The sequence below is a fragment of the Mirounga leonina genome, unplaced genomic scaffold, assembly GCF_011800145.1.
Source record: "Mirounga leonina isolate KUSES-001 unplaced genomic scaffold, KU_Mleo_1.0 Mir_175, whole genome shotgun sequence".
Taxonomy (NCBI): Eukaryota; Metazoa; Chordata; class Mammalia; order Carnivora; family Phocidae; genus Mirounga; species Mirounga leonina.
Window position 1 is genome coordinate 2,724,717 of NW_023270453.1, and position 23,788 is coordinate 2,748,504.

A 23,788-nucleotide genomic window follows, 5' to 3' on the forward strand; every position below is an offset into this window, starting at 1 on the left:
ACTCTTGAGGCAGTATATAAAATTGTCCCAATCTACTTTTCTCATCTTAATAAGCCATGTTTTTTTTTCTTTTCTTTTCTTTTTTTTTTTTTTTGGTAAACCCACCCTCAGCTTCACTCAAACTCAATTGTTTGCTATCCTAAATACACCTTACCCATTTCTTCTTCTGTATATTTACTCAAGATATTCTTCCATGGGACCTACTCTTCCTTCCCTATACAACCTTTGAGATTGAGATGTCCTTTAAGAAAGATCTTAAACAGTAATTTCTCTATAACGTCTTGTAGGATTTTCACAGCTGTCTGAGCTTTGTCATCCCTGAAAACCCATATTTCATGATTTGTATTTTCTAAGGAACTCCCACATTCTGCTTCACTCTAATAGTCCAATAGACAATGCAATCCCAAGGCAAAGGTACCTTTATTTACCATTGCTCAGAGTAGGTACTCAAAAACTTTCATTTGCTTGTTGATATTTCCAGTTACAAAGCTTATCCTGAATCCTACATAATTCTAAGTCTTATATTAAAATATGGCAGTAGTCATCAACATGATTCTCCTACCATTTGGAAGAGCAGTAATGCAACCAGTGAAGGAAAAGGACTCTGGTCTTTGGTGCACTAGGCATGGGCACTCTGCAGATTTCCTCCCAATTCTGGATTTCTTTTAACTTACTTCTTTACTTAGGCTTCCAATTTTTATGTTTTTATGTCAGAATACAGGGATATTCTCTGGCCTTTTGCTTATCTCTGCTAGTAGCACTTAAGGATTACATTTTTTTCTGACTTCTGGGATATACTATAAGGAACAAAATTGCCTTTCTAGGGTATTGCTAATCTCTAAAGTAATCTCCAAAGGTTGTGCAGAAAAATAAAACTAAAAGATTACAAACTGAATCTCAGTGCTTATTTTTAAAATTCAAATGAGTGCTCAGTCAACATAAGTGGCATTAAAGGCGTTGGGGGAGAACCCAAATAATTAAAGCTAATATACATGAGGTGGGGTGTGTCTATATATATTTACACCAGTCAATTCTATATATCAAGAGAAAAGAAAAATACTGTAACAACTTCCTTAATCACCTTTTTTGTTTTTTCTAGGTCTCTTCCCATGTATGCAGTCTTACCATATTACCAAAAATGAATTAAAACATAGAAGGAAAAAGAACGAGGAAAAAAGTAGAAGGAAAATGGATGAATCTAAGCTGAAAATTATTATAACTACATTTTTTTCTTCTGAAAAGTTTTTCTAATAGCTCTACTCTTTCTTAGGTTTTATTTACACCCATGACTTTGTGATAGAAGACAAAGGTTTTCCCAATAAGTGTCCCCCTTGAAATGTAAAGTAAATTAAAAATAATAACTATAGTGAAACTATATATTATTTAGGGTGAATGGGTAGAAAACCACTTACCCCCAGTTGCCACAGTGATTTCACGTAGGAAATGGCCATAAAATGGAAAATCGAAGGACAGATTCACTCTCTGCAAGGAACAACAACCAGAAAAGAAAATCAATAATGTGCATAATAGTAAATGTAAAATGAAAAGTCTTCCACTTAAAAAAAAAATGATGCTTCTAGTTTGCACCACTATGATTGCAGTTGGCTATTCGATCCTGAGTCCTAGATGGTAATAAAGGATTTCTTTTTTTTCTGGTAATTAAGTGTTTGAAGTATGTGAGAAGAAAAAAATTTGCACTGTTATGGTCTGTTGGTCTGTTCTTCCCTTACAGAGGAATCTGGAAGTTTCCACTGTGATTCAAGCTACTCTCTCTTAACATCACTATTGCCTTTTAGGTGTCCACTGAGAATCAGTTCAGTTATCATGGTGACCAGTTTATTTCACGGTTCTTTTTAGTTTGATTAGTTTTCTCCAAAATAGTAGAGCATGTTATCTGTCAGGTTTCATTGGATACAACATCAAAAAAATGATTTTATACAATTATACATTCAATTTGTCTTCTGTATATCCCATAATGAAAGGCAGTTTCATGGAACAAAATACCTTGCACTGTGATCGAGACCTGCAGATATTTTTATTTTTGGTATAATGAGCTCTCCAGATTCAGTTTATTACATCCACTTTCAAAAGCAGAGTTGAAGAATAAAAAATGCTGGTTACTGGAGAACTACTTTTCCTTTGCATAGAAGAAAACTGGAAAGACTTAAGAAGAAAGCTCATAAATTTCACCCTTCTTTTTTTCTAAAAAGGGGACTGAAGCTTTTTTATTTTATTTATATGTATTTTAATTTATTAATATATATATTATATATTTATATTATTTACAAGATATATATTAATGTTTTATATATCATATATATTTATACATTAAAATATATACAATTTATACAATAAATATATGTACATAATATATATAGTAAAATAAAAACAAAACACAACAAAGCAAAATAAAAACCCTAGACTTTTCATGGTGAAGTAATATGAACCAGATATATTATTATTAGCCAAGAAGCAAGAAAAACAGTGAGTTACAACAAAGATGACCAACTGAAATAAAAGAATCCTGAGGGACTGTAATTAGCTGGTTTAGAGCCCCACAGCACATACAAACTACCTATAGCAAAAGGCCTTTTTGTTAAAATTCAACAATCTCTATATTATAGCTTTCCCAATATACAAATTAAAAAATATGGAGATGTATACCTAGATTGAATTTTGCTCATTCCAATTTTGCAAATGATTGCTTTTTTATATCCATCAGAGATTTCTAATGACTTATTTTGGCATGAAATTAATGATTCAAAATTTACAGTAACTTTTAATTAGTTTTTCATCCTTCCTTTTTAATGAAAGCTGCATCTTCAGAAAGGGATTATCACCATTTTTATTTTTTTGCTAACTAACGGGAACAATAAAACCCATTTTCACTGCACTAACTGAAATGAGTGGTCACCAATAACCCTCAAATAAAAGGTTTAATGGCAAAATCATGTATCTCACAAAAGGCATCAAAAATAATTTTATAAAGGAACTTGCTGTGGTGTATTGTTCTTCATCATTCTAATCTATTTCCATATTCATGGGCAAATTGGTAAAATTTATCACTTTGGCATCCTCACTTCCAGAGTAGAAGTTGGGTTGAAACATATATCACTAACAAACTCTATCAATTACTACCACAGATGAACCAGAAGAATATGATGTTAGTTTCTCAGCCACCACAAATATTTCAATATTTTTAGAAGAAGACTGAGAAGCATAAATACATAACTTAAAGACTTTTTTTTTGAGAAGTAAATAAGCTCTGAAAGAAAATTTGCTACTATATTATCATGAAGAGTAATATCAATGATTAAACTGTTTCCCAGTTTACCTTACCACCATGACTGCTTCACGGACACTGCTAAGGAATAGCAATGGAAATTTAGAAAGAGCTACCTTCTCAATACTTGTGAAATCCACCCATTTTTTCTGTGGGTAATAGTTCCCAAATGTAGGTGCCTAATAACTTCTTCATAGTGTGTTGGCTCTATTTTCCCTAGAATTCGTTCTCCATACTATCTTGGATATCACTCTCCTACTTAAGATCATTCAATCTAGATCCCACCGTCTCTGCCATCATATCAAAATAGTGACCAAGTGTTCTAAGGCCCAACAGTAACGGGCCCCTGCTACCTCACAAATTTCCCTTCCCATTTTCTGCTCTAGCCAATCTTCTAGAACACCCTTTAGTTCCTTGTAACTGTCACCTTTAAGTCTTGGGTCTGGTACTGCTACATGATCTCTTCTGACTGCCATAGTCTCTCAACCTTGGTTGGCCATGGCTTCCATATTCTTTAAGCCTTGGCTCAGTTTGGTTGGTGCTCCAAATATCAACTCTGATATAAAGATTTAGGGGCGGATAGTTTGTTTGGAAGGTGATCAAGATGCATTTGCTAAAGAAAGTGGGAAAAGTGAGACAAGGAAAGAGAAACCAGTGATAGATACACTATTAGGTATGTTACTGCTCTAGTTAGTTCTCCCCTTGGAGAACCTCAGAGAAACAATAGAAAAGACATGCTTCAGAATCTTTTGTTTGGAGGTCAGGAGGCTGGGACATTTATCCATGAACTCCCATCTCCTACAGAATGGAGGCTAACTCGCCCCTCCACCAGACTACCCATGCTTGCACCCTCAGGCAGAAAGAAGAGACACAGTACTTAAGCTGGGAAGTTGCTGATATGTTAGAACTGCCTCCCATGGTTTCAGATGAACTCAGGGAGGCAGAAGGAATATGAAGAAGCATCAACAGGCACTAGCTAGGATCACATCCAGAAAGTCCTACTTTGACCTCTTAGCTCAAGTTATGTCTTCTTACTATATCTTACCTAACATTCTCTCTCTATATACACACACATAAAGCAACTGCTTGAGATTCAAATAATAACTGTATCAAAGTGAAACTAACTCAGCATCAGAGTAGCTAAAAATGGCCCAAGAGGAAAACTAGAATTGGAACTTGGGTTTGATGGACAACAAAGACAATGGTCCTAATTACCGAGATTAAAACAAAGTGATGAGAAAAAGGCCTTCATTTTTGAAAGGCAAATTTTTGAAAATTATTATTATCCCTCCTTAAAACACACACATACAATCAAACAATATGAAAACAAAAACAAACATAAAATGCACTAGAATTTTATGACGTGCTTTGAAGCTAAATGATTATATATTCAATATAATTACCCCTGGATAATTGGATTGTTATTTTGTCTCAGTATGATATATAAAACAGGCATGAGGGGAGTTGAAGAAAAGTTTTATTTGTTCATTCATCCAGTTGACAATCATTTATTTAACACCTCATATATGCCAGGCCATAAATCAGGGTCTGGGGATAAAAGTCAGTAAGTCCCACCCAGTTCCTTCCTTCAAGGAGTTCACAAAGTGGTGCAGGGGAATATCACATAGTGATAAACAGCAGGACTAGGCAGGGGCAGAGTAAGGACAAAGAGAGGCCACCTATCCCAGAGCAGATGGCACTAACACTGACTCTTCTAAAGAAACAACCAGAAGTTAGCGAGATGAGACCTTAAGCCACGAGAGCAGAAGTGATAGGTCAAAATATAGGTAGAAAGTAAAACCAGAAGGACTTCGTGATTATTGGAAGGACACTTACATTGGGAGTGAAGGAAGATACTCTAGAAAAAAGGACAGGTTTCTAACTGGGTGGCTGAGGGACACAGCACCACCAATTGAGAGAAAGAGGACAAGACAAACAATTATTTTGGTTAGGTGTGAGAAGGCTCATTACTTAAGCATCCTTCAGCTACATAATAAAAGTAAATAAGAACGAACCCAAATTGTATATGCAACAAGGAACTCTTCTGCAACCAGAAAGGCTAACAGAACCCTGGAATTTGTCACAAAAAGCCACGATAAACAAAAGCCAACAGAATATTGAAACTACAGTGTAATTACCATACTTTGCACATTATCCTGTCTTCGATCTCATCCCTTAAGCAATATATCATGCAAAGGGAGGAAGGGTTCAGCAAACCTGTCATGTGATTATTAATTAATAGTCTGGGAAAAAATATAAAAGCTCAGAAGTGAAATTTTCAAGAGCATGTGTGACATAAATAAAATCAATTGAATTTGCTACTTCTTTATACTCTGTAGAAAGCAGTGAATTATTTGAAAGGAGAGATGATAATTTTGAGACAAGCAAGCACATATGACATCTTCACATGGGGGAGGATAAACTTATAAAACATTCTTTGAAGAGTTTGTAGAAGTATATAAATAGATCCCAGGTGGTCTGGTGCAGATTTATGGCAGGTACAGCCATGTACGACTGTGACCTTTAAAACCACATCATGCTCTCCCACAACGTACCCCATGAAATTACTCTTGGGAACAGACTATCAGACTCAATCAGGGCCATCCTTCCAGATCTCTAAGTGTGTCTGCACCTCTTATTGCCTCTTCTACATATTTTTCTTATGCCAATTGCTATTTGTTTCAGACTAATTATTATGATCTCTGCTAATTCTTTTTTAATAACACAGGAATTGTAATCCTAAGTAAACACTATTCCAGTTTAACTTGTTTGCCTATTTCTCCATGGTATTACAACGATAAATTAATTTGCCAATGCCTATAACACCTTGAAGACAGAAACCTCCTAATATGAGTTAAGTATGTGGAGTGGGCACATTTATCATCCTAAAAGCCATTTTTTAAAATGTCATTAATAAAAACTGCTTTTTAATTTTAAGATAACTTGTTTTTTTTTAAAAGACATTTTCTTATATACAGTAATAAAGATACACTTTCCTGGTTCCCCCAAGTCTTTATTTCATTTGTATAAGACATAATCCTGGTGAAAAGCTTATGGCAAGAAAATTAGTAGTAACTAAACTTTAAGTAATTGCTGATTTCATGGCTTCATGATAGCAAAGGGTCCAAAGAATTTAGGGAGTATTCATTTATTTGAGAATGAATTCATGAATCAATCATTAATTTCTATCCATATATTTTAACATTCTATTTTTAGTCATTCAAATAATTTGATGTTTGATGTATCTTGAGGCTGTCAAATAGGTGGGATATTATTATTATTATTATTGGCAAAATGAGATCTGTATTATTTTCCCCAAAAACATTTCAAAAAGTAAATCAAATAAATCTTGAGACATATAATTTTCAGTTTGTTTATTTATGGCAAGCCTTGGCATTGAGAGGAACTGCAAAATTTAAGAAAAAACATACATTTTGCTTTATTTAGCTTTATTTACATGGGTATTTCTACTGACAATGGCTTTTGTCTAGAATACCTGAATAAATGATCTCATTTCCAGTAAGATTTATATCTCTAGTAAATAAAAATGATTGAATAATCATTCTTATTAGGATAACTTTTTTTGTAGATAACTATGAATAAACTTAATTTCTTAATTGCGACGTGATATATTCTTCCAGAATGCACAAAACAATTAATTCTCTTGAACCTGAATAAAGTCCACATAAAACTCATTCACCTATAAATGCTTAGAATTGATTACCAGAGCCTTACTCCTTTACCAATCACAAAATACACATTTTATAATCTCTTACTGGAGCTAGATGAAGCTTTATTTTTCAATTTGCAATGGTTCTTTCCTCATTTCTAATGATCTAGCAAGGGTTTGGAGTCAGAGAGACTTGAAATTATGTCCCAGCTTTGGTGCTTAGTATGTGTGATTTCATAAATTATTTAACCTACTTAAGCCACAGTTTGCTCATCTGTAGTCAAGGCATTTCTTCAAAGGATTATTATAAGGATCAAATGACCAAATAACAGGTGGGCCTTCATAAGCACTGAGTCAATGATGGTGAAGTTCCTTGAAACTAATTTCCTAAACAAAAATAGCTCCCTATTTGATTCCTAACAAATAGCTGGAAGTGATGTGATATCTGTTGTCTTTAATATCAATGCAGGTAAACTGCTATACCAAAAGAATATCACAATTAGATACTATGTTTCTGAGCAATGTTATGATGCTCTCATGTTTGTTATATTGAAATAATCATAACGACTGTATTAACCGGGGTTGGGAAAATGGAATTAGCATTTAATATATCAGCCATTATGCTAAGTATTTTGCCTGTATTTAGCAAGTAGGAATGCTAAAATTAGAAGATCGAGTAAGATAAGAAACAGGATATTTGCATTAGTCACAAAGTGTCTTGCAAAAGATACTTGATCATCACAAAAGGAAACACAGTAATTTCACAGTGAAGGAACAAAATCTGGAAGATATCACCCAAAGCAGGTGATCAAAGTTAACATCACCAGTCATGTACCTCCTGATATGATACACAGTGAAGGACAAAATACCATTTCTGTAACACCACAAAAAGTAATTTTTGCCAAAAACAGAGACCTATGCTAAAACATGAAGGAACAGTAGACAGACCCCAAATCAGAGACATTATATGAAGTAACTGGCCAATACTCTTCAAAAGTGTCAAGTTCAGGAAAGACAAAGAAAGACTGAGGAACTGTCATAGATTAAAGGAGGCTAGGAGATTGGACAAATACATGCAATGTAGGTCCTAGACTGGATTCTAAATAAGAAAAACAGATGGTTTGGGGACAATTAACAAATATGAACAAGACCTACAGATTAGTTAAGAGTATAGGACCAGTGTTGATGTTTTAGTATCAAAAATTATACCATGAGTATATAAGGTGTTGTTAACATTTGGGGAAGCTAGGTGAAAGCTAAACAGGAACTCTTTCAATATTTCTTGAAAGTTTTTTAGTAAGCCTGAAATTATTAAAAAAAACTTAACAAAAAAAACCCAAGTAATAATTTCTAACCACTAGAAGTACTAAAACTAGAATTTTAATCCACATACGTTTGACTCCAAAACTCTTGAGTTTTGACCCCTATATTATTACATCCCCCTTCTTTTATACCAGGTGCTTCTTTACCTACCTGTTATCAGACCTTCCATAACTGTGTTTTCTACCTGGGACTCTTAATACTGTCAGTCATTCATGGTTTTGTTCTTGGTAGACATAACAATTTCCTTTGAAATGTAGTGATAATAAGACATAGTCAGAAAGCTCCTAGATGCATGAGGCCAAAGTCATAAAAAAAGAGAAAATCTGAAAAAGGTACAGTGTTCTTAGATGAAACTCAGGATCGCAGGGTCTGCAGGGACTGAGCCGTGCTGGGTGGAGCCACAGTGAGCCATGTGCCACTGAGGCCTGATGGCCACACACAGGTCCCTTCTCAACAGACATGCGCACAGCCTGAACTCCACTTTTTTTTTTTTTTTTTTTGCACATTTGGGGTATAGATGCTTCCATTTCTTAAGCTCCAAGGATAGATCCAGGGTTCCTATTTTCTAAACTTAGAGAACGTTTGTTTTCTTTTTTACAGTTCTCAATGGTAATTGCCTGTCACTGGTTTATTCACCTAGTTCACTGAAATCCATCCCCTCACAAAAGTAACATAAATTGAGACAGTAGAGTGATACAAATGTGAGTACATATACATGTATGTATGTAGATGTAGAAACAGAAAAATTTAAAAGGACAGATTTCTTCAATAAGCAGCTCTTAGAAAGAGAAAATGGGTGGGGGAGAGGCATATACATGTAGACAGCAGCGATACCAACTTATTTTGATAGTCCCTAAAGTAAAATCCTGCTTCTCAACCATAAATGAGCTGAGTGTATTCCAGAAATAAAATAGCTGCAGTGGGCAGTATAACTCATAATGTTTTTACCATGTACTTTTTTTTTTTTTTTGGTAAAAATGCAATGTTAACCACCTCTCACAGCCTGGAAGGAGCGGACAGGACATGGTCGTTAATCCAGTGACTAAAAACACTGGGAAACCTAATTGAAAGATCAAAATGTTCATGGAAAGGGGCTAATCAATATGTAAATATAAGGACAAGAGACTGGCTATTCTTTTCAGAAATAAAGCCCATCAACTGAATTGATTTTCTGAGTTAGAAATTCTAACTGCTTCAGCACTTTTTTCTTCACAGAACTAAGAACTTAATTAACTCTGCATATTGAATGACACTCTGCATGGGACTATTCCTATATTAGCAAACAAAATGGAAACATTGTGCACTTACCTGATGTTCCTTCAAAGGAACTAGAGAATTAGAGAACTAGAGAAGTGAACTAACACCGTTATCTTTTGACCTCTCTTATTGCATGGTTCCCAGCAAGCACTTGGCTTACAGTAGCTTGCCTGTATTTGCACATTTTGAGAATTATTCAAAGTAGTTTGTGTGAATATTTACCATTCAGGCAGGGTGCAGAGCAACACTGTTCAGGGAAACAGAGAAAGAGTAACAGGTTTTTATAAAGAAGCCCTTGGAGAATGGGTAGGAGGAGGATGAGACCCAGAAACCACTTCTGGATTTTCCACACTGTTCTAGAAGCAAGGCAGTGGATTTTGCCAGCTGTCTGAAGCTGAAGGGTACATGAGAATCACCTGGGGTGCTTGTTAAAATACAGATTCTTCGGGATGCCTGGGTGGCTCAGTCAGTGGGCATCTGCCTTCGGCTCAGGTCATGATCTCAGGGTCCTGGGATCGAGCCCCATATCGGGCTCCTTGCTTCTCCCTCTGTCTGCTGCTCCCTCTGCTTGTACTCTCTCTGTCTCTCTCTCTCAAATAAATTAATAAAATCTTTAAGAAAACTAAAAAAAATAAAATACAGATTCTGATTCTGCAGGTCTGGGGGTGAAGGGGCTGAAATTCTAAACTTCTAACAAGCTCCTAGGGCTGCTGATGCTGCCCCAGGGACCCCACTTTGAGAAGCGAGGCTCTATGTCAAATAATGGTCTTTGAAACACTAAAAACAGTGTTGTAAGGAAACTTTAGCAAGCGTGAAATGTGTTAAAAGGGTAAATAGACTGCATTCTGGATAATATCATCTCACTTCGCCTGGCAACATTTACATGGCCTGAAATTTTCCATTTCAGGAATTGAAGCATGCAGGTACCTGCTAGCCACACGCCTAAGCAGTGATTCATGGCCACAGTACACCGAGGGCAATGACACTCTTGTTATGTCCTTGACCAGTGATCCTCAAACAGGGCAGGGCAGGAAAAATACTCCTATGGATGTTGCCTTTATAGTTTGCAAAGGTCCTCCCTTGCCTCAGTTGATTACAATCTGTCTTCCCTTCTTTCTTGTCAGTGGAAAATAACTGTGCGAAAAAGTTAAATGTTTGCATGATGATTACTAGCATTAATGTAACGGACATCTCTAGTACCATGCCAACCACTGAGTTAAGCACTGCACAGATGTTAAATCATTTAATACTAATGACAAGCTTAGAAGTAGGTACTATTATCGTTCCCATTTTACACCTTGACTGAGGTGTTAAGATTTGGCATTCAATGAAGGCCAAGTTCATCAGAAGAGTAACTAAGTAATTCAAAAATTTGATTACAGATTGAAATTGAAATTTAGGTCAAGTTCAGTTATACCTCTTCATCCTCCTCTGTTAACTTCTCTTTTTTAACTTTTTATTTGGAAATCACTTCAAATTTAAGTTACAAAAATAATACAAAGAACCCTCTATATCGTTTATACAGATTCACCAATTTTTAACATTTACCACAGTTGGCAACTTCTGGATTTTTCAAAAGCTGTGAAAAATGATGCCTCTCAACACAGCTTCTGGGAGCTGCTCCCTTAGGAAAACCTACCCATCTCTACAGTCTACCCTGCAAGGGATTAGGGCTTGGGTGCCTAACCCTTGACCCATTTATCAGCAATGAACCTTACTTGGCATTTCTTCTCAGGTAGAAGCTGCTGCATGATAAGAAAGTCCTGGCAATTCATCACCAGTTGAGAGTGGCTTCAGGTGGTTCACTTCTAGTCCCACTGGCATTTTAACAGGGCACCTCCAGTAAAGAAAGAAAGAGACACCCACTTTCTGGGGCTGGAAACTGAGGCACAGCAGAAATTCTAATGAGAAGCCAATTTATAAACAAACAATGTGAGATTTTGACTATTTTCCCTAGGGTAAGCAATCGGCTATAATTTGGTAAAAAGAAATAGACAAAAATAAAGATAATGAAAATTAGTATAATATATATGTTTTTAAGATTTATTTATTTTAGTGAGAGAGAGAGAAAGAGCATGAGAGGAAGGGGAAGAGGGAGAGGGAGAGAAAATCTCAAGTAGACTCCATGCTGAGTGCAGAGCCCAATGCAGGGCTTAATCTCAACGACCCTGAGATCATGACCTCAGTTGAAACCAAGAGTTGGACGCTTACCCGATGTGCCACCCAGGCGCCCTGGTATAACCAATATTTTTAGAAGATTCTAAAATACTAGCTTGTCCAAGAAATCTCAGTCCCAAAGTATCTTAAATCTTTTATCTAATATAATTACAGATTTTTCATAAGAATTAAGTATTTTCTTTTAGTAGTATTCCCCCTTAAGAATATTATATTCCATGTTTTGCTAATTTTTCTGTGTTATAAAACATTCCCCTGCAAAAGAGTCATTTGAAAGCTTTATAATTTTACACCTTCAGGATGACAATATGTTTTGCAGTAATGTTTTCTAAAATTAACTGTTATTAAGTCTTCATGGCCTCATGGAGAGATCTCAGAAAAGATGATCAAAAATAGTTCAGAGAAGACAATCTAGAAGGAAAGACAAGAGTAAATGAACTTATTTATTCTACCTGAGACATGGCTGTGGAGTCCCATGTTAGCAGCTTTATAATTATGAAAGTTTAATACAAATGAAATCTTCCAAGAAGGTTTCACAGAAACCTCAAGTGTTTGCCTCACTTGTGACTTTGAAAGCTGGGCAGAGATTTATCTATCTGGAATTATTTTACAACCATCACTGGTCACAGAGGATGAATAAGATTACCTCCTATGACTCTGATTTTATACAAATAATGGTAGCCATTCACTAAAGACAAGATGGAGAAATAAGATTAAATTGAACTTGAGTATGATTTTTTTTAAAAAAGTATGTTTTGGTTTGGAAAACTAAGGCTTGTTACATGCATAAAAATTGATCACTGTGGGATTCATAAAGCTATCTTTAAGACTCTCCAAAGTCCTTTCTATGTCTGAAGTCGTTCCTAGATTCACAGGAAGGGTCTCAAGGGTAGCTTAAATAATTACTAATATACATCTGTTTAGGTAATTGTATCAGTAAAACATGTTTACTAAACTCAGCACATTAGGTGAGCCTAAGGAATGCTTAAACTGTGTTATTAAAGCCATCAGCTGGAGAAGGAATAGGTCTTTCTGGGTATTTATTTACCGGCTTTATGGCGGGTGGACCAACTTATTTCCCTGGGATGCAGGGGAACAGGACTCAGCTACTCTAATTCATGTTAGTTTTGTGGAATGAAACAAAGATGTGCCTTTATTTTCCATAAAAGTCCCTCAATTAATACTTTCTTGAGGACAGAGAGAATTATTCTCAAAATTGATAAGTGACTAAAGTATAATAATAATAGTAAAATGAACTAATTAAACCAAAATTTAGGTAGAGAAACTCATGGAGACACAACTCATGCCAGTCTGTTATTAAACTAGAGGAAAATCCTAAGAACAAAGGCAAATAAGGCCAGGTTGATAAACTGTGAGTGTCTTGTTTGAAATGGAAAAACTCAAATGACAGAAAGCAGCAAGTTTATCCAACCAGCCAAAGTAAAAATAAATAAAAGCAACTTACTGTTAGTGTGAACAGAACTCAGGCAAAAATGTGTGGTCTAGATAGCAGCCTAATCGAGACAGCAAATTACATTGACTTCTGAGTTAATCATTTAGAAAAATAAGCACTTCTCAACAGATTTTCTGATGCACAGGAAAATATGAAATTGTGCAGTATGAGAAAACAACTGATCAAGTCACCACAGACATCCAAATTTAGCCTGCCAACATCAACATTATGCAAATAAAAAGCTCATGGAAATGCTAGTTGAAATGATGTTACCTTCCTGGACCAAAAAAAGAAAAAACTTAATTTTTAAAAAAGATTTATTTATTTATTTGTTTGAGAGAGAAAGAGAGAGAGGCAGGGTGGGGCAGAGGAAGAGGGAGAGAGAAAATCTCAAGCAGACTCCCCACTGAGCATGGAGCCCAACACGGGACTCAATCTCAGGATTCTGAGATCATGACCTGAGCCGAAATCAAGAGTTGGACACTTACCTGACTGAGCCACCCAGATGCCCCAACTTAATTTTTTTAATGACTATATATTCATACAGACTATATATTCACATAGCCTGAGGATCTCCACCGACAACAGTCCAATTTTCAAAATTAAAAAAAAATGACATCAAAAAATATACAAGTTCCATAAAAAACCTTACCTGAATTATGACAGAGATAGAGAGCAGAATTTCATTTCATTTTGCTTGGGTTTCTTATATAAAGAATCAATCTTTCTACCAATAGATGGAAAGATAAATTTTTTTTTTAAAGATTTTTATTTATTTGACAGAGAGAGACACAGTGAGAGAGGGAACACAAGCAGGGGGAGTGGGAGAGGGAGAAGCAGGCTTCCCGCCGAGCAGGGAGCCCGATGCAGGGCTCGATCCCATGACCTGAGCCGAAGGCAGATGCTTAACATCTGAGCCACCCAGGCGCCCAGAAAGATAAAATTTTTTTAAGCTAAGAGTGTGTTTATGTTTGGCCAGGAGCACACTGGTGTTTTCTTGGCCAAATAATAATAATAATAATAATAATAATAATAATAATAATAGAGATACACTATAGATATAAATACATAGATGCATATCTATCTATTGGAGACTCTTGGAGAGCACTTGGAATTCACTTATTTGGGGGTTATTTTTTATTATCAAGAATGAGGATTCTCAAATTGCACTGCCTTACAATCTCATTTTTATTTGCTATTTTCAGTATCCTTTCCTATCCATTTCATTTTTATTCTTAAAACAGCACTAGAAGGTAGTCAAGGCAGGCATTTTTCCCCCTTTCTTCCAAGTTATAAAATTGAGGTACAGAGAAGCCAGAAACCAAGAAAATGAGTTTTGGAGCCAAGGTTTCATGACCTCCGTGACCCTGGATTCCTTCCACCGGGACAGTGGTACTTCTCTAGAAGTTGTGAATCACAATTTCATAAGCTGTGGTTTCAGAAAGAAAAATAATTCTAATTTGTCTGGCTGCAGAATCAAACTTCATGCCCAGCAACAAAGTAAATAATATGGATATAGATATACAGAAGAAAATATCAAAAGTATGGGGCACCTGGGTGGCTCAGTCAGTTAAGCATCTGCTTTCGGCTCAGGTCATGATCCCAGGGTACTGGGATCGAGTCCCATGTCGGGTTCCCTGCTCAGCAGGGAGCCTGCTTCTCTCTCTCTCTCTCTCTCCCTCTACCCTTCCACTCCTGCTCATTCTCTCTCTCTCAAATAAATAAAATCTTTAAAAAAAAATATCGAAAGTGTTGCATTTGAAGGTCCACACAGAGGAAAAGAAACAATTCGGATGGGTTCCTAGCCAGACACTTCTAGATCTGCAGTCTGACAACTGCGTGACTTTGAATAAAGGCCAAAAAAAAAAAAAAAATAAGTACTAGTATTTGAATATAAAGTGTATGGCTCATTGCTTGCCATATGGTAGGGACTTAGACAAATTTTCACTATCCTTTGTCTACAAAAACATGCTTCTTCCTTTAATCGGTCAAAGTTAAGACTAGGTTTTAACATCTGTTTTTTTTTTTTTTTTTTTTGCAATAATGATTTAAGAAATGCTATTCAAACCAAAAAGGACAATGGGGAGATTATAATAAAATTATAGCACACATATGTAATATACATACTAATGAGTATGATTTACATTCTAAAAGGAAAAAGAAATCAATGTGTTTCAGCTTATGAAGCATTTGAAGCGAGTGATTTCTAAGTTTTCCTCTGCCCTGAAATTATAAAATATGTGGAAAGGAGAAAAGGGAAAGCTCTTACCTTAATTCGACTCCCTTCCTCTTACTAGAATATTAATCTAAGACTCCAAAATGCTGTTTAGACATTTATAAATGATGGTGGTGGAGGGGAAAATATTTCCTTAAAAAATCATGCTGGGGGCACCCGGGTGGCTCAGTTGGATAAGCAGCAGACTCCTGATTTGGTTCGGGTCACTACCTTGGGGCCCGGGGATAGAACCCTGTGACCTGGCTCTGTGCTGGGGGCAGGGGGAGGGGGATGTCTCTCTCTCTCCTTCTCCCTTTGCCCCTCTCCCAGCTTGAGTGCGTGCATGGGCATACTCTCTCGTGAGCTCTCTCTCTAAAAATAAATAAATAAATCTTTAAAAAAAAAATCATGCTTCCAAGTCAGACACTCCTTTATCTTCCTCTGAGCCATTCTGAAGCAGCCTGGAAGGGGGAGGGAAGCTGCATCTTCAGGGATACACAATCTTTTCCAGCTTCCTCATTCACCTCCTGCTTATCCAGGGCTGGATTAGTTAGCCAAATGCCCTTGGGTCTGCCCTTAGATACATATTTCTTTTCTCTTTTTTGTCTAATTTGTTCACAGAATGTATGTCCTTGGTCATGAAAATTATATCATTGGGTGATAAGACTTGAGAAACTCCCCTCTTCCCTGAGAGCTTAAATTTAAGTCCTGTTTCCAGCTAAATTACCAGAGAGCTCTGCACCAAGGATTATGATGCTTAAGACATCAACAAACCTAATTAATAAAGTGGATGTGACATTTCCCGTTTGTCATTTTCCCTTGTGCTAAAGCCTTTCAGTAACATCATGGGGGAAAGTAGCAGCAGTGTGGCGCCTGGGTTGTGTGTGTGTTGTGTGGGGTAGGAGGGAGGGTGTTTATGGACCCTAGTGAGCCCCTGGTCATAATACGTTAGAGTTCTGTCATCAACCTGATTCTGCTCCCAGAAAGGCATAATAGAAATGGAGAAAAGAGAATCAGGCAAGATTGGAAAGGTGGGGAGGCCAACTGAGGCAATGTTTTTTTATTATTATTATGTTAATCACCATACATTACATCCCTAGTTTTTGATGTAGTGTTCCGTGATTCATTGTTTGCGTATAACACCCAGTGCTCCATGAAACGTGCCCTCTTTAATACCCATCACCAGGCTAACCCATCCCCTCACCCCTCCCCTCTAGAACCCTCAGTTTGTTTCTCAGAGTCCATAGTCTCTCATGGTTCATCCAACTGAGGCAAATTTAAAACATGAATCACTCTTTACAATTTGGAAATCTCAGACTAATATTTAACAGTCACACTGAACAAAGCAAGAATGTTTGTAGAAAGTTTTTAAAAAATATTCTATTAACTAAATGTATAAGTTTCAAGATATAAAACATACTTAAGTGAAGGACACTAAGTGGCAAAGTTTTCCAGGAAAAAAAAAAAAGAAACTAAGAAATATTATCAATTCTGTTGTTGTAAATGGAAGCATGTACCTAGGGGTATGTGTGTGCACGTGTGTGCGTGTGTGTGTGTGTGTGTGTATGTTCTTTTGATAGTGATAGGGAAAATGGGTATAGGACCAGTTTCTAACTCTTAAGGAATGTTTGATGATGGCTAAAATTCTTGTTAAAAAACAAAAAACCAGGCTCTGACAATGACAGAGTAGCTAAAATAAAGGTTTCTACCGATGATAAGTATTTAAAAGTCTATGCAGGAACACCAGATAAATTACAAGCAGAGGCTCAAGCATTTGCGCTTAGGCCAATCCTTGGTGTTGAAAGCAACAGTATCACACCCACACTACCAGTAAGAAAAAGTGGCTCATTACAGCATCAAAATTTTCCTTGAGACTAATCAGAGAACTGAGGCTACATGGCAACCAAGTGACCCCTCTTCCAAAGAGAAAAAATATTCTTCAAAGAAAGGTAAGACACACAAACTGCTGCACTTTTGGGAGAGCACAGGATATGATAAAAGTGTGTAAGACGAAATCCGCCAACGGTTTAACTGATAATCTTCATTCTCTGCCTAGAGATTTCATCTATAGTGGCTGACACCACAATTGGGCCAATTTATGGAAACTTCAATTGGATGCACTCAACATTTGAACTTTCACAAAGGGCATTTTACACTATTAGGTACTGTAATATAGTGGGAACATTGTCAAATGCAAGAAATTTCTGATAGACATTGTCCTAATCTAATCTTTTTTATTTTCTCTTCTTTTGAAAATCTGTTCTAAATTCAACAGTGAATCATTTCTGAATCTGTCATCTTGCCCGGGGTTGCCTGAATATGGAAGAGAAAAGGGATGGTGGAATTCAGTAAGGCGAGATGGCTCCTTTGTTTGCTTCTCAGCCTCAGAAAACATGTGCTCCATACTGACAATTCAATGAATCATCTCATGGTGAGTTATAATTAATTTTCATTTTAACTGTTAGGAGTTGATCTCCTGGAAAGAGGGAAGTCTACATATATACAGTGAAAGTTCTTGGCCAAAAGTTTTGATATAATCGTCAAATCCGTGCCTCTTAAATCACTTAAGCCATTGATTCTATTAGTTCTATCTTTAAATCAATAATGGCAATTACATTTGAAAGGCTAAAGTTGTTGTGTTTTTACTTTAAGCCCTATTAAACTGCATAAGACATGATTTCACTGATGGTAAGATTACTGGTATTATCCACGAGAGCAAAACTAAGTAACTTTTGAAACGTTAAATCAGGCATTGGTCAGAAAATGACTATCCAAAACTGCTGGAACCCCAAGTAGGATATATTCTACACAAACATTTTGAGAGTGGGCTTGGCTGCCTAGGCTAACAACTGAGTCTCATCACTTACTAGCTGGAGACCTTAAGGCAGGTTCCTTGACTTTTCCAACACTCAGTTCTCTCATCTGCAATACCTGGATGGCAATAATATTTAAATAATAGGGAGAATATGCTGTGAAGATTGAAAAGCTAATCCACGTAAGCTGGCAGTCTGACAGGTGGAATAGGATACGGATGACCACGTGAGGTAAGTGAGGCCAGTGGTAATATTGTGTCATCCCCACTATATTGACACAGAAACTACACCTCATTAAAAAGTTATATCCCTTGTTAAGAAGCCAGAGCTGGTAAATTATAAACTCAGACTGAAAACATGTTCGGAGACTTCCAGATTTAATTTGTTTCCTTTGTATCAAACTTCCTCACTGAGATACGTAGTTTGGTCTACATATGCTATCGGAATCATAAATGTTTCTGGTGAAATCTTTTTCAGATCAAGAGATTAATAAACCCATGTAAAATGGGAGATACCAAATTCAAGTAGTTTTTTTGAAAAATGTTCTCTAAATTCATAGATTACAAAATGACTGAAAATCATCCAAGATCAATCTCGACTTTGAATATTCAACACATCATTTTACTAGGGAAATTATGGTTAATTTGTTTAATTATTAGTTAAATTGATGGTGACTTCTCAAAATAATTCTTTTTCATTTTCTTTAAGACCTTATATGCAATTACTAATCTAAATTGCAATTGTAGAACTAAGTAATAAAAAGTGATCACAACAAACAACACTGGTGTACCAATTAAAGCAAAAATTTTTTCACAGCAGACAAAAACCCTCAAAATGCCAAAGCACTTACTGCAGCTTGCCGATGAGTATTGGACAATATTCCATGAATCTTCACTTTGTCCTTTTCCATCTGGTCTATGTTCACCCACAAACTCCGGCTGGCAGAATCAGATGGACCATATATCCGAGATATATAGTAATTGTGATCTGTGTCCTCCTATAATAAAAGAATAATGCACATCAAGAACAGAGACAGCATGGATGGGCCTTGAGGATGTTATGCTAAGTGAAATAAATCAGACAGGGAAAGACAGATACTGTATGTTCTCGCTTACATGTGGAATCTATAAAAGATGAACTCATAAAAAAAAAAAGGAGAATGGTGGTACCAGGGGCTGTGGAATGGGGGGAAATGAGAAGATGTTGGCTAAAGAGTACAAATTGCCAGTTATAAGACAAATACCTTCTGGGGATCTAATCTACAGCATGGTGACTATAGTTAACGATACCGTAATTATAAGGTAGCTAAGAGAATAGATGTCTCACTACAAAAAAGAAATGGTAATTATGAGATGTGATGGAGGTGTTAGCTAATGCTATGGTGGTAATCATTTTGCAGTATATAAGTGTACCAAATCAACAGGATGTACACTTTAAACTTACACAATGTTATATGTCAACTGTATATTCCAGCCTCAATAAGGCTGGAAAACAAAGAAACATTTAAGTCAATATATACCTAATTTATATAATTGACAGAGATGTAGAGAGAGTTCTATTAAAAAAAGAGTCCTCCCCAAAAGGAAAGGAAAAAAAAAACCCTAGAGATAGTGTCCCTAAAATTCTTAAAAAACAAACAAAAAAATGATACTGTGAAACTAGACATGCTACTATCCTTCAAAATAGCCAGAGGAGTTAAATAACCTCTAAGGAAATCTAATTAGATTTAAAAATACATAAAATAAGCCTCTTTAGAGGAAATTGTTACGTAAATAAAACATAGAGGAAAATGTATACTCTGTTTACAATAGTCTTTTTACCACAGTAATTCTAGGGATCTAATTGCCGTCCAAACAAAATGTCACTTTTGGAACTATTTACTGAAAACCTGAACTCTAAGTACTACTGAGTGACAACAAATCCAAACTTCTCTTCTTTAAAACTAGGGCCTGCTCTCAGTTAATGATCCTAAGAATGGAAATAATTCATTTTTCCCCTATAATTTGGGTTATTAAATTCTTTTATTTGAATTCTCACTATTGATTATCACCATAGTGCCTGTCACAAAACCTTTAATTTTCATGTTTCTCACTCAGTGAAGAGATTTAAATGTTTTAAAAGGGGATATTGCTGAGGAACATCCAGAACAATCACATGATTCTTGCCTAACTCGGGTTGCAATGAATTTTACTTTTTTTTTTTTTACCATAAAATGTAACTGTGCTTATCAATTTGAGGAGTCTGTTAGATAAAATATATTTTAAAACATTCAGGTATATGTAAGGATAATGTCTGGTAAATAGAGGGTATATGATTTGAACAATAAGGTTTGGAAGGTGAATTTCATCTGATGCATTTTTGTTCCTGAGGTGCTAATTAAATAAAATACAATTATTCTTGAAATCTAGTCAAAACAGGAATTCCATGTACCTTTCATAGTCATCAGACTAGAAATATATAAAACTGACTACATAAAGGAAAGGAATTTTCTAAGCAGTATTCTAAATAGATTTTGCCACATGACTAAAAGAAAAAGTATGACTAAATATAAACCTTGAGAACAGTGATTCCATGTTAACAGTAAGATATATATATATAAAAAAAAGTCCTAGGTAAACCTCCAACCTCTAATTAAACTCTAGGTATCACATGCAAAATATGGGTGTAACCCTGATGAAAGAGAAAAAAGTCCTTCAGCGAAAGAAGAAAAAAGGAGACACAAAGAAAGAAGCATGAGTAAGATTCCGTGCAGCCCAAGAGATATTAATATCCTAGTGGTTTTCTAGCACTCCCTTCCAGAACATTATGGCCCTGACTGCCTGGGTTCTCGGAGGGGAACAAGCATTTGGTTGTGTCTCCAACACGTATTCAGCTCCTCCCTGCTGTCTGGGGGCTTCACCATGGAAGCTGTGAGGTGGGTACTCTCTTCGACATTGGGCACAAGCCATTCGACACCTGTCATTCCACTGGCTACAACAGCCTGTGGGCATCAGAAGCACATAATCTAAAACAGACCAATTAGTGAGACATGGAGAAGTTTATATAAAAAGGAGATAATTTCCCTTATTCTGATTGCTGAGCTGGGTAGGCGTACGACTTAGCACTATTGCCACCATTTTGCTACCATGAGGAAACCCCAATTGATGATAAAGCAAACGCTGGTAGAGATGAAGTCATTATCTCTGCAAACAAACAAACAAACAAAAAAGCCATCTCCCTCATCCAGTGCCTTTAGTGCATCCTGGGCTTGTTCACTTAGATGAATCATTCAATTTTTTCAATTGTTAAAACATACCTTGAATTGGGTTATTGTCCACCAAAAGAATCCTGACAAACAAGTTCCCCTAACTTCCAACCAAAAGAGACTTAACTTAAGCAACATTGAATAAGGCAATCTTCTCTACAGACTTACAGATCTGGATAACAAACATCTATTCAATTCTGGTATTCTAGCTAATTACACAGCAGGAATGGAAACTTGTATCTAAACTGCTGGAAATCATCAAGGCTGAATTACAAATGACAATGATTCATTTCATTTTTCAATGAATCACATATAAGGGGGTTGTGAAAGAAATAGTCAACAAGTTTAATAAAAATTTTAAATTTTCTCCCTATTGCTAGTATTATTCTAAAGAGTTCAGCAACACTGAGGTCAGAGATGTGCTCTTTAGGTGAATTATGTAACAGAGTCTATGATGCTGCCAAATTACCATATAAATACCAAATAAATATTCTCTTCAAAATTACAGACTTTCAGTATAGAGTTCAATATAATTGTTGCAATCGACATATCTAAAATGACTTTGGTATTTCCCTTAACTCCTAAGTCTCTGTAATTAATCAAGAGATAGTCTTGAAGTTAACATAAAGAATATCATTATACTCAAATAATGGTTTGTTGCAAAAATATACATGGTTTTTGTCTAATTGCAATCACTGATATGTCTAATTGAAAACAATGTTCATTTTTACTTAAATCAGAGCTGTCCAAAGCAATGTCACAACTTTGAAAATATTGAGAAACTGAAGACTAGAGTTTGGTGTTTGACCTCTATAGCCCAAGCCTGCCAGGTTGTCACGGCAACTTTTATTCAAAGAGGAAGACTATTTATTGTTTACCCAGAATTTAGAGACACAAGTTGTTAAATTCCAGGGAGAGGCGTTTGGCTCAGTTTTTCAAGGAAAGCTATAAAATAGATGTCACAAAAATGTGACATTTTAGCACTGCTAAATTATTCAAACCACATCTTGTCCTTTATAGGAGTAATGGTACTTAAAGAGTTGTCAAAAACCACTTCAGGCACAAAGATTTTCCTTTTCTGCTCAAAAGCAAACTATTTCTAACGCCATAGAAAATAAAACAAAACACTACTGTGATATGCCTACTTGCCAATTCAGTTAGGAAACCAACTGTTACTGAAAGTAGATGGCACAGTAGGTAGCTATAAATCCTATAAATCCATGCTTCTCAAATATGCCTGCAAATGTGCAGCTGTAAACAGAGGACATACACCAAAAATACAGGGAGAAAAAAATCATCATAACTATACCTAACCATTCTGCAACAATCAGTTTATACAATTCCTAACCCACTCCTAACCTGTCTTCTTACACTGGCGTTACATTGATTTTATGATGGGTAATTTTTATGGATGCCTTACACTGTCTCATGCAGTAACAGCATTTGAACTCGAAATTTATTTCACTGAGAACTAAAACTAAAACAAGGATAGATTGTATGAACATCACTGTGCTGGTCATTTGAAATATATGAATAGATAGAACATAGTCAAAGTTCTTAGTGAAAGGCATTTAGCATTGAATCAATTGGTTACCTCACAAAGACAGTTTCATAATGAATAAAGGGATATTATAATTTGAGTGGTTCATACCAAGTGTTAATATATACCAAATATATTACCTTCTCACATACACGAGTTCACAAAGACTACATAATGCATATAAAGGTAAATGTTTAAAATAATATTTTAAAGTATTACTTGTATATATTAAGTTCCTCAAAAACAGAGTTAAAAAATAGTTCTCTATGTTCTAAAAAAATTAATGTTGATAAAAAAACTAAATGAACATGATACAATCATAAAAGAAGAAAAATAGTAAGCTGGTAGTATTCAGGGAAAAAAATTACAGAGATGAATTCACTAGTAGCAGTAAGAAAAGGGGTGTGTGGGTGGCTCAGTTGGTTAAGCGGCCCACCCTTGATTTTGGCTCAGGTCATGATCTCAGGGTTGTGAGATGGAGCCCCACGTGGGGCTCTGCCATGGCTGTGAAGTCAGCTTAAGATTCTCTCTCTCCCTCTGCCTCCTCCCACCAAAAAGAACAGAATAAAAAATAAAAAATTTATTAAAGTAACTTATAAAAATAAATTACGTTAGGACTAAATTACAGAAAAAAGAGGTCCTATATATGATATATATACATATATTCAGTAGCATAGAAAAGTTTTTTTAATGTATTAGAAGAACCATTTTTCTGAGTTAAAGAAAGACTTGAATCTATATACCATGCCCCAAGAAAATCTGCAATAGAATTTTGAATATGAAGAAATTTCCTGGTGAGATTTCTCATTGGTTTT

The 23,788-nt window shown here is 35.8% G+C and overlaps 1 protein-coding gene across 1 annotated transcript in view; it reads right to left on the reverse strand.

Annotated features, from left to right (window-relative positions):
- PLXDC2 (plexin domain containing 2) overlaps window positions 1-23,788 on the reverse strand; it is a 459,765-nt gene that overhangs the window by 224,591 nt on the left and 211,386 nt on the right. The window contains exons 4-5 of the mRNA XM_035021516.1: window positions 19,040-19,186; window positions 1,413-1,482 (exon numbers count right to left, since the gene is read on the reverse strand). Coding sequence (XP_034877407.1) covers window positions 1,413-1,482; window positions 19,040-19,186 — 217 coding nt within the window. The remainder of the gene's footprint in view (window positions 1-1,412; window positions 1,483-19,039; window positions 19,187-23,788) is intronic.